Genomic DNA, 19788 nt, shown 5'->3' on the forward strand with positions numbered 1-19788 from the left:
GAAAATTACTTTTCTGAAGAAAAGCAAGAAGAAAGCGCCTTGTTATAATGTCTCTTGAAAATTGAATAAGGTTTTATTTAGTGTGTTAATTTATGTACAGTATTTTCAAATTAATCTTCTACAATATTAATGTATTATAGCTTTGAACCTGCTGAAGTGAGTGATACAGTATGTTTCAATGTAAAGAAATTCAGAACAAATCTTTTCACATCCATAAACTTTGGTGTTCACGCTGAGTATTTTAGCAGCTAAACTATAAGTTAAGCAATAGACTGCTTTAGAACTAACCACTAATATGAGATTATGAAATGTGGACTCCAGTGGCCTTGTGAATTTCTCTCAGTGTGAAATCTTTTATTCTTAAAACAAGAACTAAGAATAATTGCATGGTGAAGGAACAACGGGCTTTTGTGAGTTTATGACTAAAAATTTTGGAAAATATATTTAATGTAATTGTTGATATGAGCATATTTATAGGAAAGCATAATACCACCTTCTGTCATATAACAATCTATTTAAGTGGTCTTTTAAATATGCTTTATTAAAGAGAATATTTAAGAATGACAATTACAGATTTAATCTCTTGATCATAACTATCAATTACGAAAGGATAAAATCAAATATTCTGGCTGTCAATTTTTTATAAATTCCTTAATCAAGATATTCTAAACTGAAAATCTGCCTTTAATTTTTCTAGATCTTCTCAGCTACTCTGAAATAGATTATAAGAAATTAACATTTGTAAAATTTAAAAAAAGCAGTTTTTTAAAAAAAAGAGCTGAATCATATTAAACCCATATTAACTTTACACTATATTTGTCAAATTCCAGTCTTTGAAAACTTACTAATTTCATATGAGTCTGATGAGTTGTAAACAGAATCTGTTTTTCTTTACAATAACAAATAGCGTAACCCTGTTTCAACTTATAGCTCCACTTTTTCTTTTTTTCTCTTTCACATTGCACATGCTGGTATCTGATTGATTTTTTAAATCTAATCTTAGTTTGTGTGCATTATATATATGTATTTAATTTACTTTCTTCATCAAGGAGATTTGAAACTTTTTACATAAACTCAAAATTATGTATAAGTTTCTGTCTATGTAGAGCATTAGTAACAGTGTATGTACCATTTTATCTTATTGTAAATATTCGTATTAAATAAGAGCAGGACATTTTAAATTGTCAACATGATAAATGTGCATCTTTAAAAGAAAAAAATTACCATTTTGAAACCTTTTGTTATATTTAATCTAACCAAAGCATATTCAGTAAGCCATAAAAAGAAAAATAATTTTTGTTTTAAATGTGTTTGCTCTCTCTAAAATAATTTTGTGGCGTTATAGTTCATATTGCATGTCATACTGTAGTTCTTCGGTGGTTGTTAAAGTACTACTTAGAGCCAAAATTTTCAAATGTATCAATGATAGAAATGGAGAAATGTCTCATCACTGTATGGAGATTGAGTCATCTGTTTGGACATATGGAATCTTTGGCTGCTGGACGGCATAATCTTTATAATGCCCAGTGTCCAGGCATGGACGCAAATGTTCTGGGAGCAAAAGCAGGCAGGGATCTCTGTGTTCAGTCCACTAGAACATGGTAGAAGAAAAAAGGAGAAAGAATCTTTGACATTTTTATAATGGGCCATCCTGTACTACATCACTTTTTGTATACTGAAAAGAAGTACAAGTTTTTAATTTTGCATTTATTTTACAAATAAAATTACTAAACTCTTTATCTTTGGTGTTACAAGCTATCTGAAAAATACCTATGAGCAAATGTAAGTTTTGAATTACTCCTATTTATATACTTGAATGCATACCTTCCCTTGAAGAAAGATTCTTCAAAAAAAAAGATGATACTTATTTTTTAGTGTTGAAACAAAACATGCTCGTGACTAGTTATAGTTCAACGTTGTTTAAGTACCAGGTCATATATTATATCCTAACATTATGTTTTAGCCCTTTGCTATTAATTACATTATTATTATATAAAGAGTTCCTGCTTCTTTAATGTTTTCGCACTCTACGTAGTTAATCTTTAATGTTTGAGAGGACGGGGGTGGGGGGTGGGGGGGAAATTAAATTAGCCTTGTAACCTCTTTCTCTCCCAGGCTGGTGATGGAAAATAAAAGCTCTTAGCCACAAAATGTAACACTTAGAATTAATATTTAATTAGACTAGCAAATTGTACACTGTGGCTGAAAGCTTCCAAAGAGTTGTTAGTGCCACAATTGACCTACAGGTTTAATAATAACTCACTTCTAGAAGCAAGTGCCAATTCAGCATAGTAGAGCCACTGTAAGAAAGTCCTGAGAGATTAAAATCAGCAAACCAAATGGCAGGCAGGGATTCCTGGGATGGAGCCTTCTGGAAAGCTGGGAGCTGGAATAGCTTTTAAGCCAGGATTCAGATGAGAACAGTGGGTGAAAAAGCTGATCCCTCCTGTTCTGGGAGCTTCTGGTTGTAGTCCAAAATCTTGGAACAGATTTTTACTAAATGTTTTTGCTGCAGCTATTAACTTACATTGAAAACCAAATATTGAATAATGTTTCTGTAAAATTTAACAAATTTTTGTGTAAATGTCAGTTCTTAATTTCTTACATATTAGTACATAATATCTGTAAACTCAGATCATTAGATTATCAGATAGGTTTGGCGCTGTACATCTATGCTGTTTTGCTGTGACATGCTGTTTCCTTGTTCCCTGTATAGTTGATTTATATGGTTCATTTCTATATTATTTCATTACGGGGCATTATGCAGAGCCCAAGAAAGAGATTATGAAGTCTTTAGCCCAAGAGTTTTTTGTCTTCGTGAAGAGGTATATATTGACAAACATAATTCAAAGGCATTTTTAATTTTTGAAAGCCTTATATTATAAGAGCAATGCTACATTTGCTTATTTTTATGATGCAATTTAATTACAAGATAAATAATTGGACCTCCTGGTGATACACAGGATCTTTATATTTCTGACAAATTAATCTGATGAAAATTAGGATGCCACAAGTTTGGAAATGTACAAACATAGGACAACCAGCTGAAGAAAGAACACCTTACATAATTTATTGGTTATATCTTAAATAATTAAAGATAAGCTAGGCATTAGTTAAAAATTCGAGCAGGTGAGAACCTTGCCAGCAGAGGGAGTAGTCCTGTCTTCCATCAGGTTCCCATCATTTTCCCACCTGCCTCTGCTTTTTTCCCAGCCAGTCTCCCATCTGGACCTGGCTCTGTCAGCCTGCTCCTGATGACAGGCTATAATTTTATACTCAATATGGGATTATTCTAAGCTGATTTTAAACTTTAGTATCTTTAACCTACCACTGCATCATAAACATCAGCTAGATGCTCTATTTGATATTTGAATATTAGCAATTGTTTTTCCAGGCAGGATGTGAGCTTTTGGACATCTGTGAATTGCATTTTAATGGTTTCAAGAATAAAGTAGTAAGCGATAAATTTCTAATTTAGGTTGTTATCCATAAAACATTTTAAGCAAAAATATAATCTATATGAATAATTTCTATAATATAAAAATAGATTATGTATAGTTTATGAAAAATGCCTAAAATTATTTTAAATAGTAAACCATTATTCTGTTCAGCCTATTCATTACAGTATTTTGTTCACCCCCTTTATGAGTTTTCAGAATATGTAAGATTTTTTTTAATGTTTAATGGAATAATTTACTGAAAAAGAAAACTGATATAAATAAATGTTCTGCAAAGCATATTGTATTTGAGGTCAGTGCAAATATAAATAACATTTCTGAAAATTATGTTCTTAAAAACAGTGCTTCAATTTTAAAGAACCAACATTTTCATACCAAAACTTAGAATACCAAGTATTTGATCAGTTAGAAAACACAAAAAAAAATTTGGCTCCATTGCTAGAAAAATTTGGCAACTTAACTCAGCAATTTCTTTTGGCTTTGAGGTTAAGTATATTTACCATTAGTTCCTTTGTGGATATGTTTTTAGCATTAGAAAAAGGAACCAAAATGTGTTTGTTTTATGATTTCTCTATGCGGATATCAGTATATTATGCTACCAAGAGAATGTTACAGTCAGGATTTTTTAAATTTATAAAAAGTTCCTGTATATTTTAAAATTAACTATGTGTGACTGAATAAAGTTCAGTGTTAAATCTGGACAGATTTAATTAATACCTTCCTTAGGGTAGTAATAGTAGTAGTAGTATAAATATTTCTTAGTATAATTTTATTTGATAAATTATATTCTTTCTTAAAATATTATGAACAGAATTATTTTCCGTACTATCAGTTTTTTGAAATAAAATTAAAATTTAATCCACAGAAGTAAGTGACAACTCCGGCAAAGAAAAAGGAAGGTTTGTAAAAAACTACAAACAATATAAACAATTTTATTATTTCATAGTCTTGATTTCTATAGGATAAAGACCTTAAGCATGGAAAAACAAATACCTCATTAAATACCTCTAGATTTATTCTTTTATCCAAGTTTATTTTTTTTATTACATTACAAAGAGATCATACTTCTAGTATGATCTTGTTTTTATGCATGTCGTTTTTCAGAAAAATGTTATAACTTGAGTTGTTGAGTACACACACACATACATCATGTCATGTAGTAGAGTCGAACATAAAGCAACTTAAATATTTCTTTAATTTTTCAACATTAGCTTAATAGTGCTTTTATACTATGTAGTCCCAAATCTGAAGTGATCTGATGTTTGTCCTCCTCTTCATATTTGTTTGGTGTCTTTCCTATTTGAATAACCCAAGAACTAACTCTTATTTGAGGCATTGCATAAACGCTTTATGTCAATTGGTTTATTCCTTTCAAGCTTCTCGATAATAGAGTGATTGGTTAATTACCTTTTAATTCTCTTGTTAAATTTTTTCCAGGAAATATATTTTGTATTGGTACAAACTATATTTTTTATATTGTTGAGATAATTAGGTTTAAGAAAGTTCAGGATTTGAGGTATTCTCATTGTTACTTGGTTACTCTAAATAGGTATCTGAACTATTTATATTAAAAAGCAGAGGGAACTTTATTTGGCAGTAGTTGAATTTTTATCTCTTAACAAAGTTTATAGTTTTGGTTTTATGAGCTTTGAATTAGAAGGGAGCATTAAATTAATCTTCCTTTATTTAAAGTCCATCTAATGGATTTGGTGTATACTAATAAAAAGAGGTTACCATTCTATAAAAGCAAACAGGAAATATTCGATGAAACCAAACAAGGAACAATCAAAACAAAAACCCAAGTTTTTTTGTGAAATTGGAGTATGAAGGTATACAACTGGACAATTCGGTTAGCTCTTTTGTTTGCAACAGCATTTGATAAAATTTAAACTTAAATAATTAATTAAGAAATTATACTGCAACAGAAAGTTTTAAGAGCCTTTTATGTAACTTAATACAATGCTATTTGAGACTGCCAGCAAACTCTTAAAACTCCTGGACACTGGCTCTCTTCTCTTCTGGCTTCCCTCCTAGTCATGTCTTGGCTACTATCCAGAGCTGACAACTTTCACCCAGGAGTGAAGGGATATTTGTCTAGTATAAGAAGGATTTTTGAGCCATCCTAGATTTTCACATCCAGATGGGCAAAGAGGAGGAGTGGCAGTATTGTTGTATATATTTGGGTGATGTCATTATGCCATGCATGCAGTATAATCATTAATTTACTCATACTGGTGAATCTTGAATGTCCTTATTCAAACGTTTCTTACTGGAAACTGTAATGTAACAACTTCAAAAGTAACGAAAAAAATTATGTTTAAATTTATGTTAGGTAATTGACAAACAAGTACCTTTACTTTTCCATTGTCAACTACATATACTGTAGGCCAAAGAGGTTTTATATCTTCGCTAATAACATAAAAACACTTAGAATCTGTTAGGATGAAAATGTGGAAGTTCCAGTGTCAAGGCCTCTGCTCAGATCATTATGTTAAATAAAGCTTTCTGAACACTGTGGGTTATATTATGGCAGTTTATTGTCCAACGTGTGTTCCTCCTAAAGTGAATTGTAATCATTATTCTTTTAAGGATTTTTTTTAATGACCATTAATTTTAGATTCTTTCAAGTAAATTTATCTATCTTTAGCTAAAAGACCAGTTAATATTTGTATTATGATTTGAAAGACCTTTGACTTGAGTGGTTTTTAAGGTTTGATCACATCGACAGACCATACTCTCTTTGAATCTTGGAGGTACAGAAGTAATCTGTAACACTATTTTAACTTTTTAAAAAAATATGTACATTTACATACCCAAAAATCTCATATACTTTTAGAAATAATTGGAAGATTATATGAGTTTTTACTTAAAACAAAGGTATCTCAGTCAGAAACTTAGATGGTGTGTAATTTCCAGTGCTTTCTATTTTACAGACATTTTTCAGACATCTTTACAACTTTCACAATTAATCAGTTTGCCACATTACATAAATTATTTTTCAAAACTGTGCAGAAAAGAGGTCACTGTTAAAAATAACATTTTATGTTAATAGTATGATAAAAGTTTATTTTTATTCTAATACTTTATAAAAGCTTTTAAAATAAAATTTAGTTTGTCCTTAATATCAATGATGTAAACCTATGGAACTTAGAAATATAATAAATGAAATATATGTATGAGTTTCTGAGATTTGAAATCTAGGTTATACACATCTTTTATATTTGCAATTCATTAGTTTTTTTCTCTGCAAAATAGAAATTACCTTAACTACAAACTACCTTAAACTACCTTAAAAAGACCTGTAATGTTGATAAATGTCACAAGGTGTTAAATGGGTTACCAGCAGATTTTAAGCTTACATTAAGGAAAGAAACCCTCTTTGAAATAAAGAAATGTCAAGTTGACCATTTAACTACACAGGATTTTGCTTATCCTTTTACCACTAGAGTAGAAAGCTAACCCCACTTTTAAACCTTACAGTTTCTATTATTCACAGAATTGAGAAAACCCTAATTTTTACCACTGAAATCCTACATATTTGAGTTCTAACAAAAATTGACTTTTATCATTTTAGAATCAGATATTTAGGTACAAAGGCTAGTTTTCTATTTATAGATAAAAGGAAATCTGACCTTTTTGATTAAGAAATATTGTCAGTAGCCTTTCTAAGTGCTTGTTCATCTGACGGTCCATGAAAAGAGTACTCGTCTCAGTTGAGTTTGTCCTAAAAATGAAATGATAAGAGCCTGCTGGTTGTTATCTAAGATTCTTCTTAATGGGAGAACCACATGGTTATTCTTCATCTCCCACTTGTTCTCACCCTCTACAACCAACCCAGCCACACCCCACCCCCACCCCAACATTGTTCAGTACTCAGCACAATGAATCATTTTCAAGTTGACTCATTGTGAACTGTCTCCCAGCTGTTGGAATGTCTGGCAGACATTTTTGTTTGGGTGAAGAATAACTGGCTGAAACCCAACCTGGATGAGTTTGATATAATGGTCTTTGGCTAAAGAAATATTGAGAGGAACATGTTTATGGCTTCTGAAGCCCCTGTTATTCCTGGAGTAGGACCATCCCCTGTGGCACAGAAATTAAAGTAAGGAATCAATCTGGATTATTTTCTCACCATTGAATGAAAAATTGCCTTAGAAAAAATAGGCATTTCCAAATTATGTTAGTTTTTCTATACTGGGTGCTCACGTGATAGAAAGTATTGAAGACAATGAAGAATAATTATTTTTACCGGTTCCTGTTAAGAGCACTGATTCAAAGGCTGAAACCATTCTTTATATAACACATATTTCTACTTATGGGTGAATTTCAAATACTGCATTAGGTGTGAGTTAACCAGTCATTTCAGCATAATGTTTAGTGACAGAAGCTATTTCGTATTTCATACCAAGTCAAGTAACATTGACCAGCCCTCTTTTATTTTTCTCTCTTATACGATCTTTACAAGAGGACTTAAGAAACAGAGGAATACCAGTAAGCTTAGTAATTAATCACTAATTTTCAGAAAGTGAACATTTTTTATTATATTTGGACTTTTCTCTAATGGGACATAACATCAGACTAGTAAGTTTTCTTGACTGTTTTACATTTTTCATCCTTTTTTTAAAGATTAATTTTAAACTAGTGGGCATTACCTGAATATAAAATGGGAGTTTTGAAATTATAAAATTTTACAAAATTTTTTTCAACTTACCTAGATCTTCAAAACAAAATATTTTCTAAAATGTTATAGCATATAAACCAATTTTCTGACCTACCATCCTGTCAGGGACTAAAAGGAATACTGAATTTCCATTAAATAAAATAACTCAAGAAAATCTACAAAATTATTTAATGATTGTATTTTAAGCCATGAAATTCTGATATTTTAGAACTTTTAGTACTTTAAAATGTGACTTTTTAAAGATGTACTGTTTAGCAATATTTTTGGTTCATATCAGATTGTGTTGGGAAGTAAAGGATAGGCTGGCTACCAGTTTCGTGCTAGTTACCTACCATCTTTTCTTTGCCTTTATCGTTACCCCAGAACCAAATAGCGGCATCTGGAAAGGGAAAACAGTAGACTCCAGAGCTAGCCAGTCTGCAGCCTCTTAGCTGGACCCTTCCTTGTTTCTAATATAGTATAGAGGACCTCAGCTGTTACAGGGCTGAGACCTGGTCCCAGTTGACAGATGGCGGTGCGACCTTGCCTTACACGTTTTACTGTACTATCTACTCCAGAATCCTGGTGTCTATCAGATTTTCTAATGGCCAATGGGCAAAGTAATTTGAAAAATAATAGCATATGAGCATAAAAGTACCTTGCCCCTTAAGACAAAGAAAAATAATTATATTTTCTACTAAAACTAAGGTATGTCCCCTCAGCTCTTCAAATTAAAAAAGCATACCTATGTGAGTTAGAATTTTCAATTAAGGGCATATTTTCATCCAATTTTTGGCCTGTGGTAGCTTTAACTTTTAAGTCATTTCTCTCACTGTGTTGATGGTCTGTTTCTTCTACAATTTGTCATTGAGACGGCATTATGGCACTGTATAGATGCTATATTTTTAAATATAACATGAGTGTTTTTGTTTACTTGTTTTATAGAATAAAGCAATTATTGCTCGGATTACCAACTTGTCAGATACAGTAGTTCATCTGGAGTCGTTTATTGGTTCTGAGAGAGAAACCAACCCATTATATAAGGATTATCATGGTAAGCAGCACCTTTGAGGAGAGCATGTCCCAGTTGCTTCTAGATTACCTGGAAGCATCTTGTCCAGTCATAATATCTACTGCCGAGTAGCATGAATTTTATTTTATAATATATCAGTTAAATGTTTTCTATTCCTGGCCAGTCTTCCATGGCAACTTGTCACCAAAGTACATTAAGACTATAGACTATGGTAACTGTCTGAAAGAGTCACACCCAAGTAAAAAGTCATGGCTCAGTCAGATGTACATTTTGTTGTCCAAGTGGCCTAAAGTTGCCATGAAAATGTCGTACTTATTAGCCATGTTGAAATAAATATAGTAATTTTAATAACAACATATAACAGTTTATAGTTTACAAAGTTTAGCTGTATGATAAATTAAAAATAAAATTTATGCTATATTATCCTAGTCCTAGTCAAGCGCCTTTCAGAAATTAAACATCTATGATTATATTTGGACTTTTCTCAGTCTACTCATTTTGTTGTTAGGTTGAGTTTTGAACAAATTTTAAAATATCACCACAATAGTATAAACACAGGTCAGTTAATCGGGCTTTTTAGCTTATATTTTTTGAAGCTTTTAACAGTATTTCAGTCTTTTGGTTAATTTGAGGATTTTTTATAAAGGTTCTTACATGAAACTATTGCAATAGAAAAGGTAATTATGTATATCTGAGCTCTAAACTGAATATAGAATATGATGAATAATAGATTTTTGCCTGTTTACTTTTTCTGAGTAAATATTAATGATTAATGCTATTATTATCGTGGAACTACTATACTGACGTGAAAACCTCTATTCTGAACACTGAGTAGCTTTTTTGAAGCCTGTTACAAGATTGTATAAGATTGTGATTGTAGGACTGTGGCAATTTCTAGAGTCTGCAAAAAAAAGATAATAAGATAGTTTACATGATAATTGCCACTACTTTGAGAGTCAGCATACAACCTTTAAAAAATAATATAGCACAATCTAACTATTGAGTATTGTTTAAGAGCCTATAAAATCATAAGCTGTGAACAAAAGCTACATAAAATAATTTGCCTCATGATCATTTCCTTGCTAAGTGTGCATATGATATATGCCCAGATCGACCCTATATACAATTCTTTTAATATATTATTGTCATTATCGTAGGAAGAGAGCTATTGAGATTAAACGATTTATTTTTTTAATTGAGCTATAATCGACATGTAACGTTGTATTAGCTCTAGGTAAACAACAACATAATGATTTGAGAGATATATATATTAAGAAATGATTACCACAATAAGTTTAATTAACAGTCATCACCACATACAGTAACAAATCTGTTTTCTTGTGACGGGAACTTGTAAGATTCACTCTCTTAGCAACTTTCAAATATACAATACAGTATTATTAACTATAGTCACCAGGCTGTACATTATATCCCCAGGACTTACAACTGGATAAACTATTTCTTTAACTTATTATTATTTCTTTCTTCTTTTCAAAACAACTCAAGTTAACTATTACCATAATAAATTATATCAGTATAATTTTGTAAGTATTATGACCTTGTAAATTTAGTAAAATATTTTTTTGAGAATTTTTATAAGTGTTTATTGGTGATAAACTGATGACATTTTTTGAGGAACAAGATATCAAATGCTCCTACTTTATGTTCTAAAAAATTAATTTGATTAAAACATTTTAAGGATTGAAAGGTTATAATTTTTGTACTGAAATCTCTGAGTGGATAAATTATTCTCCACAGATTAATAGGTGGTTCTGGTGACCAATTAAGTTTCTATTAATAAGGACCTGATGAATCATTCATTCATTCTATAAGGCCTTCTGATTTAATAGTTAGCTAAACAAGCACATGCAGGGTTAAAATGAGAAATGTGCAAATGAAAGTATGGTGTTCTTATTTCTAAAATATTTTACTAAATAGCTCCACATGACATTTTTAATTTGTATCTGAGAGCTGTTTTCTTAATAATACCTTTTGCATTCTTTTAAGTTTAAAAAAGTAAGTCAAATATTTTAGTGAATTATTTTTGAAGGGACCATATCTAAACTTAAACACCTGGAGGTTTACCCTTTTAAGCTAAAACAAATACATATGTTGCTAAGCATTCAAGCACAGACAAAACTATATACTAGAGAAATAGTTCTATAGATAAAATTTATCTAATTTGTTCAAATCTGGATTTTTAGGGATCAGTGTCTTTGGATGGTGATTTTTAAATATGGACTGGGTCAGGCAGAGAGACGCACTGAAGAATCTTCCATTTCTTCATCTGTGGCAAATGACCCCTAGTTCAGTCAGAAACTGCATTAAGCTGCACAAAAGCCATCCAGTGCCCTTGTCAGAAAAAATTAGCAAGTGTTTCTACTGACAAGAGGCCAAAGCTCACGGTTTACCTAGCACTGTTACAAAGCTTATAGCAGCTACATAAAGGTCTAACATGCCACAGAAATGAGTGTCTTACGATGGCATAGGGGTTAATGTTTTGATCCTGGAGTGTTCTCTAAAATGTAGTTTTCTTCAATGGTTTGTTCAAGTCATTAATAAGGTACAAAATGAAATACTTTTCATTAGTGCTTCACTGGTTATCAGTAACCCATAAGCCTTGTTTTGCTGGCTGCTTACTGGTGCATTTAATAAAATAAAGATCACTCAGTGGTGCCGTGGGCAGCATGCAAGGTGATAGCCATATTTGCTTACTGTAAATACAAGAGAAAATCACACACAAACCGGCTGTAGTTTTGACAAGTATTAAGATCCCTCTTTACATCTGTACTTCTGTACCGAAGTGCAATTAGTTTTCCTCGCACAAGGATTTCTGTTTATCTTATTCTGCTTGATTACTTGAGTATAATCACACCATTTGCTTCATTGCTCCTGGTAGTAAGCTCCAGTTTTAAAGGGGAGGATGCCTGTGTGTAAATTTACAGGATTCTGCTCTAAGGCTCCTTAATTTATGCATCCAATGACAGCAGTTTTAATTTTTTTTCTTTTAATTTCATTTCCAAAAGGTTTGATTCATATACGGCAGATTCCTCGGCTTAATAACTTGATTTGTGATGTATCAGATGTCAAAGACTTAGCTTTTAAATTAAAAAGGAAGCTATTCACCATTGAGGTAAGAGAGAATTTTTATATTTTAGTTCAGTCTTGAGGTAAATAATAGCATCTCTGTGTGTGCGTGTGTGTGTGTGTGGTGTGTGTATATATTCTTTTACTTTAATGACATTCTTAGATGTTTCATGCTAAATATTTTTAAGTTCTTTTGGTGTAACAAGATAATTTTTTTAGACTATCTTATTTTTTTTTATTTTAATGGGATATTATTAGAGTATAGACAAAATGATTATGTCTTAAATGTCATTTAAAAGTAAGCTCCAAACTTACATGACGGGTATGACGTGCATATTTCCAAGGCTTTCAAAGGCATATTTAATTAAATGTTAATGAGCTGTGCTTATTTGTGTGTGGAATGTGAATGCTACCCACAATTGGGTATAACTAAAAACAGAGGATCCTTATCTGCATTCTAAAAGCAGTTTTTTACTAGTAGTGAAATCACCTTTCTGTTTTCCATGCTGAATAAAACAAAGTACTGTAATTTACATCAAATTTACATCAATGTCTTTAAGTAAATTTTCTACAAAACTTAAACTTTTTTTGTGACCTTTATGCAAGAATAGTGACAGAAAGTGGTAGTACAAAAGATTTATTTCAACTTAATCTTGCTAAAGAGCAAATGAACATAGCACTATTAAGCAATTAGGGTTGATATATTTATTAACGAAATAAATGCTCAGAGAGAGATGGCTTTTGGGTGATGTGATAGTTATCAGTATAGTCAGTGCAATTTTTTTTTTAACAAAGACATAAAACAGCCAAGCAGCCCTGACAAACCATTTTGTTTAATCTCTTTTCAAATGAAAAGCTCTTAAGCAGGCCACTTGTCTTAACTGCTTGAAACCATAAAAAGAGAGAATTGCCACCAATAAATTAGCATATTTTTTACTTCATCACCAAATGATGGTCAATGTGGCTTGGCACTGCTTTGGTGTTTGGGACTTCACCCTTAAGTGACCACTTTGGCCCTTTTTTGACCCTCTGCCCTCTTTAGCTGGCCACTTGATAAGGTAACTTAATGGTTCTCTCTCTTTTTCTCTTTCCCCTCACATTTGCAAGTAGCACTAACCTATAAATCATTGTAAGGGCCCTATCCAGTGACAAATTAATGTGCCCTCCTCCTAATTAATGGTCATCAATGTCCTTAATTATCTAATCCTATTGAGAGCAGTTAATAGTTAATCAGGCAGCCAGTTCTTCAAGCAGGTCATCTCTGCAGGAGTGTTAGAAGTTTCTCATCTGGGGATACTCCCTTCAAAAGCCACTTAAAGCCAAAAGAAGGAGAGTGTAGAAATACTGATTCTTGAGCTAATTTGCTTTAGTTCTCTAGAGAAACCATTGAAATGGAACTCAACACTGTAATTGTTCAAACATTGTTTCAGTTTTTATGAGGGAATATTGAGAAATTTACCATAATGTGTGTAGTTATAGATATAAAGTTACAGTCATAGTGTCTCAAAGAAAACATGCCTCACCTTTTAAGTTGATTTCCTTTTAAGTTGAATTTATATTTTAATGAAAGATATGGGTTTTTTTCCCTCCATGTGACACCTTTCTTATATACACACTATAAAATGAGTATTTTGAAAACCAGATCTAAGATATCATGTTTATCACCGTACAAACTAAGGAGATTCTCTAGTGAAAAAAATATTGCACCCAGAGAAAAAAGTATCCCAGTCTCTCTCTCTCTCTCTCATCTTCTCTCTCTTTTTCTCTCTCTCTCTCTCTCTCTTCTTCTCTCTCTCTGTGTATCTCTGTCTCTCTCTCTCTCTCTGTCTCTGTCTCTCTCTCTCTCTCTCTCTCTCTCCCACACACACACACACACACACACACACATATTGATCTTATTTTGTGGGTGAGGGGGTAAAAATAAAGGACTCACATAATGTCAACTAGGACCTCTCCTTTGAATAACTTTAGGCCCTAATAGCGGCTGTATTTTACCACTGGAGCTGATGAACATCATTAATTAACCACACAGGTTTCTGCACTATCTCTTCTCTTCTCTTCCTACTATTCTAAACTAAAAGAACCATTATAATTGGTCACCCTGTAGTTTAGAAGCAATATTTGAAAACAAAAAACAAATAGATGGTGGGTTGTTTTTTCTTTAAGTTACTATTTCCACAGAGTCGATTTAAATCTTTTGCCGTTTTTGGGCTTATAACCTAAAAAATAAATTTTTTCATAGGAATACAAGCGACACAGATTCTAAATAACTTATGCCATAAAATTCAATTTATAATTAGAAAGTACAAATTAAATAATCAAAGAAACCTAATAGAAGTACATATACGTATAACAGGATAAAAACATGTGGTTCACATAAGATTAAATGCTTAGACATAGCATTGTACATTAAAATATGCATATCCAAGCAGATAGCAAGTCTTTGCTGATATAGACACTGGAAACGAGAATTTCTTTATTGGGGAAAATATTATCTAGAAGTGGCAATGTTTTAATATATGTATAACAAATAAATGGTTTTTTTAACTGCCTGATATTTAAAAAAATAAAATATACACTATACTAGTCTGTAAAGTCTTAGGGTATACCATACCAGGCATTGAATCTGTGTCTTACTTTCAGAAGGGAAATGTGGTTTAGCAGATAAAGCAGAAATAACTTTTCTGATTCCATACAGGTAGATTTGTTACATATTGGGATTTACTGTCATTTGCGTGATCTCCAATGGTGGCATGATTGGAAACAAGGGCCAAAATAAATAGGCAAATACCTTTATCTCTATTTTTAGGGTAACTTTTCTTTGATTTGTTAAATCATAGTCCTTTTTATATATGAAAACTGAATATTTTTTCACTAACAGCCACCAACGGCCTCTAACAGGTAGAGCAACTTTAACCAGTAGTCTCTAATTTCTTTGAGTGATTTGGAGAAGACAAAAGAATATTTTTCCTTCTTGGACTGTGTATTGGTATTGTCCAGATTCAAGTGGAAACATTTGTCTAATCACAGTAAATTTTTACTAATTCCTAGTATTCATCAAGTATAAAGCTATATAAATTAGCCCCTCTACAAAATCCATAGCAGAATCATATCTACAGTAATGACACTAAAATCCTGGCATGCGTTCTAGATAAAAGAGAAAATTTAAAGTTGATTCAATTTGGCTTCAGGTTAAAAGAAGTAGCTTTCCAATTCTTTGAAAATTGATAATATTTGTAAACTGTACATGGTAACTCTAGCATATTTGATTATCCATAATATACTACCTATTCCTTCACATTACCACATCACCTCCATTCAGTCATAGCAGCCATTAATTAAGCCTTTATTGTGCACCAGACACTATACTAACTTATTTATACTTTTCATATAGTGATTAAATATTTTATAACAAAGATAACTAATTATAACTAAGATTCTATGATAATAGAATCAATATACAGAAACTATATCTTTTTCATCTTCGTATCAATCCCAAAACTAAAAACAGTTATATACTTAGTAGGTATAAAATCTTTGCTGAAAGATATGTAATGTAGATCAATTATGAAGTTTTAAAAGTAGTCCAAATAATACAGTATATATATATAAGTATTATATAAAGTCCACTGGTCCAATAATCTATTCTCAGTTAACTTCTGTAAGATGTATAACTTGGGCACATAGCTTTTCTTCCAAGCTAAAATAACTGCTTACACTTGCATTTTTTTTTTCAATTTTTGTAATTTTTGTTTCTGTAATGGTGCGATTATAATTAACCAACTTTTTCTTTATGTTTGTAATTATGATGTAATTATAATACATAAACAAGTAAGATTTGGTAGGATTTGAAATGTTGCTGCATTTAATTGGTGACATAGGAGCAGTATTTTACTTGAATTTAATATTATTTTGCTATTTTGATTTTGTATTTTTCAGTTTGATCATATTTTAATGTATTCTAGTAATCGAATTTTCTAATATAAATGATAATAGTGTATTATTACATTATTTACAAACTATATTAACAGTGTTTCTGCTTCGGAAATGGGACAGTTTTTCAGATCTAAGATTCAGTGTTTCTACATTCAAGTCAGAAAATATGGTTACTAGATTACACTGAACTATATAAAAGAGAAACACAGTTTGCTGCAAATTTTCAATGTAAGAATAAATGATGCGTATGTAGGCTTTAATTGATTCAAAACTAGTAATTATCATAAATAGTGTGTCTATATGTGTCTTGTATAGTAAATGAATTTTGAGAGTTCAGAAAATCAAAGTAAATCAGGTTCACTTAAGGTTATCTTGTCAAACTTTGCCCCTAATTTCAAAATGCAGGACCTCGATACCTCTCTAATCACTAAGAACTTTTTCTCAGAATAACACATTACCTGGTATATATTAAGTAACTATTATTTTTTATGTACTTACTTAGTAGATTCATTTCTAAGTATTAAGACCAGAATAGTAGACCATCAGTATAAATTAACTTTATAATAATAATAATAATATAATATACTTGATATGATTCAGTAGAATTATTTGAAATTTTTACATATTGGAAAAGCCTAAACTCATGGAAACTACAAGTGTAACAGTCACTATGACACTGTTGGACAGTCTAGAGTGTTGTATGATATCTTTGGATCTAAGTTTCCTTACTTCCCTACGTTTTTTATCAACAGCCTCTTTAGTTTTTAAATGGGATGCGGAAGGGTGAATATATATTTACTATATCTAGAGGTAGAAGGGAAAATAGTTAACTTATTTGTCAGTTCACAATTATGTCACTGAAATAATATAATAGAAACATATATGTCAGGCTTGGGAGCATTATTAAGTTGTGGCATTGTGGACCATATAGCTCAATATACCTTTTCTTATAATGATGCCTTCCACAAATATTGGTTGGCATTTCAATTCCCAGATACACTGCAGTTAGCAAAAGAAAATTAAAGTAGAACATAGACATCTAAATATGGATGAAATCATTTGTCAAAAGTCAACTTAAATTAATATTCTTTAACAATGGAAATGTCAGTTTCTACATGTTTATACTTAATATATTCATTATATTACTACCCCAATATTTATACTTGAATTCCTAAGTGGTGTAGACCTACAGTAATGTCATATAGGTTTCACAGCATCTCCAGAAGTTGGTTTAATACTATGCTCTACATATTTCACGTGTCATAGTGAGCCTATCAAAAGTGCATACCACCTTAAGGGGAACACAGTTTTGAGACTCTGTCTAATCCTATTTCTTCCCACTTTGGAATCTTAATTAGAAGAGATAAAGAAAAAAAAAAACATCATTTAACTAAATTATTGTCTTGAATCTGTAGCAAAAGGTATAATCCGCAATTGGGCCAATTAGTGAACCCCATAGTTAGCTATGCTGCAGCGAACAATTTGATTAGATCTGACACCATCCTAGTTCCCACTGTTGTTTTGCCAGGTATGATGGTCAGACTTCAAAGAGCTTGAGGCATCAGCAGGGCAAGGTTTGGAGGCCAGCTTAGGTCCGGTTGTTAATCTCTCTGCTAAAACCACAGCAGCTCTCACACAAAACAAGCTTACACGACACAATCATGCGGTATTAAAGTTAGGGTTGAGTCATGCCAATTTGCCTTTGATTTTTTGATGATTGACCAAAGATGGCTACATGACTAGACACATGCTAAAAGTATACTGATTAGGTAAGTTCCCAAAATATTTGAACTATTTTTTTTAACTTCCTATATAAACGTCGTGAAAGCTTATTCCCTTTGATCAAACTTCCAAAGTAATAATACTGTATTGGGAGGAAAATGAGTATTTCTCACTGGCAGCCTGAATCCCAAACTTTTCACTTACCACTTTATAAAAGTTTGTCTTTACATTAATGATTCCTAAAGGAGAATGTAAAAGGAAATTGTTCCTAAGTGGTAAGCTTTTTAAAAACCTATTAAGTGCATTGAAAGAAAAAAAAACATTTTTCCCTGAGTTTTTCTGAAATTTTTTAATAATTATTTTCCACTTAAATGTTGAGTAAAGTGCCCTTCCAGAATGTGATTGCATAAGTGTTCTTTTCTCTACATTCTGATTTGTTGGAATATTGCAGTAATTGTGACATGTTTCCATTCTGAGAAAAGCCTAAGGCTGCTTTAGTATTATTCCAAATGATTGAAGCTGCCATCTTGCTGACTTTCCCTTAGGCAGCATAAGGCCTGTTTGCTTTTGTGTTCATTTCACATGCTTCCTGTGAATTTGGCTGGCAGAACATCATTGCTGCATTTGGCAAGGAAGAGTAAATTCATGTTTGGCTATTATATGTCTTAAAGTTTCTGTATGGTCACCAGCACCTAAGATATTAAACTTATAATTCATTACATCAAAAGAATCCTATTTCTTGGAGAAATATTTGTAAATATGACATTTTGGCTGTGAGTTTTATATAAAAATGGACATTTTATAAATTGAACTTAGGTTCTAATATTTCACATCACACTAATTTTTATACTAGTTGAACTCATACTACATTTTACTCAGGAAATTTAAGGAAAGCATATATTTGGATAGCAAGATGATTGCATAAAGTAAAAGTCAAAGATTTAGAATCTTTCAAAATAGTCTTCGGTCCATGAGTCTCTCATAAAGATCCTGTGGTACCTGCAGTGTACTAATCTCACCTTTCAGACCAGGATGGTACATCACTATCTAAGGATGCAAAGAGAAGTAGATCTCGTCTCCTCCTAAATTTTGCAGATACAGACATTTCTGTATATTCTATGGCTCCAAGAAAATTAGATTGCAGTAGTCCAAGGATTTTCTTAAAGACTTTGTGGAACTACTGTAGCATACTTTACCCAGTTTACATGATTCTCCCTAAAACACTTCCTCCCACAATGTATTATTTATGATATCTAAAGAAGATTTTTAAAAAAGAGAAAATAAAAAATGGTGATAAATCTTGTCTGTCTCATTTCATCAGCTAGAAGGTAAGATATATTTTACTAATATATTCTCCAAGGTTCCTGAAGAGTAATAAATACAATACAGAGCTTAATAAATATGGTATCCATATTTGTGATGTGTGATATCATGTATGATATAGATAGTTTTAGGGATATTTTTGAACCCAGAACATCCTTCGCTCTTCCTCAGTGTCACTGCACAGCAGATGTCCAGAATGTTTATCCCTCTGATCCTTTTTTCATGGCTTTTTTTCATCATCGGAAGTAGGTTCAGTATCTCAACCTCTTTCTTAGAGACATCTCCCCTGACTAGCCCATCTGAAGTACTAACTCAGTTGCTTGCTATTGTGTACTCTATTTTAATTCTCAGTATAACATTTATGTAGTACTATAGTTGTTAATCAGTTAATCTGTTTGTTTATTTTCCCAATCTCCGTTGCCTGTTGTAGCCTGTTGTAGCCTTCACAAGAGTAGAGACACAGACTGTCTTGTTCGTGGCTAAATCCTGAGCACATACAGTAGGTGTTCCTTTAATATTTAAGTTGTTAAAAGTATTATTTTTGAAGTAACTCATGTCTACCATAAGGG

The 19788-nt window shown here is 31.7% G+C and overlaps 1 protein-coding gene across 2 annotated transcripts in view; it reads left to right on the forward strand.

Annotated features, from left to right (window-relative positions):
• ELP4 (elongator acetyltransferase complex subunit 4) overlaps window positions 1–19788 on the forward strand; it is a 194894-nt gene that overhangs the window by 80282 nt on the left and 94824 nt on the right. The window contains exons 8-10 of one of the 2 annotated variants that reach the window (XM_039866330.1): window positions 9064–9172; window positions 12178–12284; window positions 19650–19718. In XM_039866330.1, the coding sequence (XP_039722264.1) occupies window positions 9064–9172; window positions 12178–12284; window positions 19650–19709 (276 nt within the window). In that variant the 3' untranslated portion in view covers window positions 19710–19718. The remainder of the gene's footprint in view (window positions 1–9063; window positions 9173–12177; window positions 12285–19649; window positions 19719–19788) is intronic. The other variant, XM_039866328.1, reaches the window with a different exon arrangement.

This window comes from Pteropus medius, unplaced genomic scaffold, assembly GCF_902729225.1.
Source record: "Pteropus medius unplaced genomic scaffold, Ma_sr-lr_union100, whole genome shotgun sequence".
Classification (NCBI taxonomy): Eukaryota; Metazoa; Chordata; class Mammalia; order Chiroptera; family Pteropodidae; genus Pteropus; species Pteropus medius.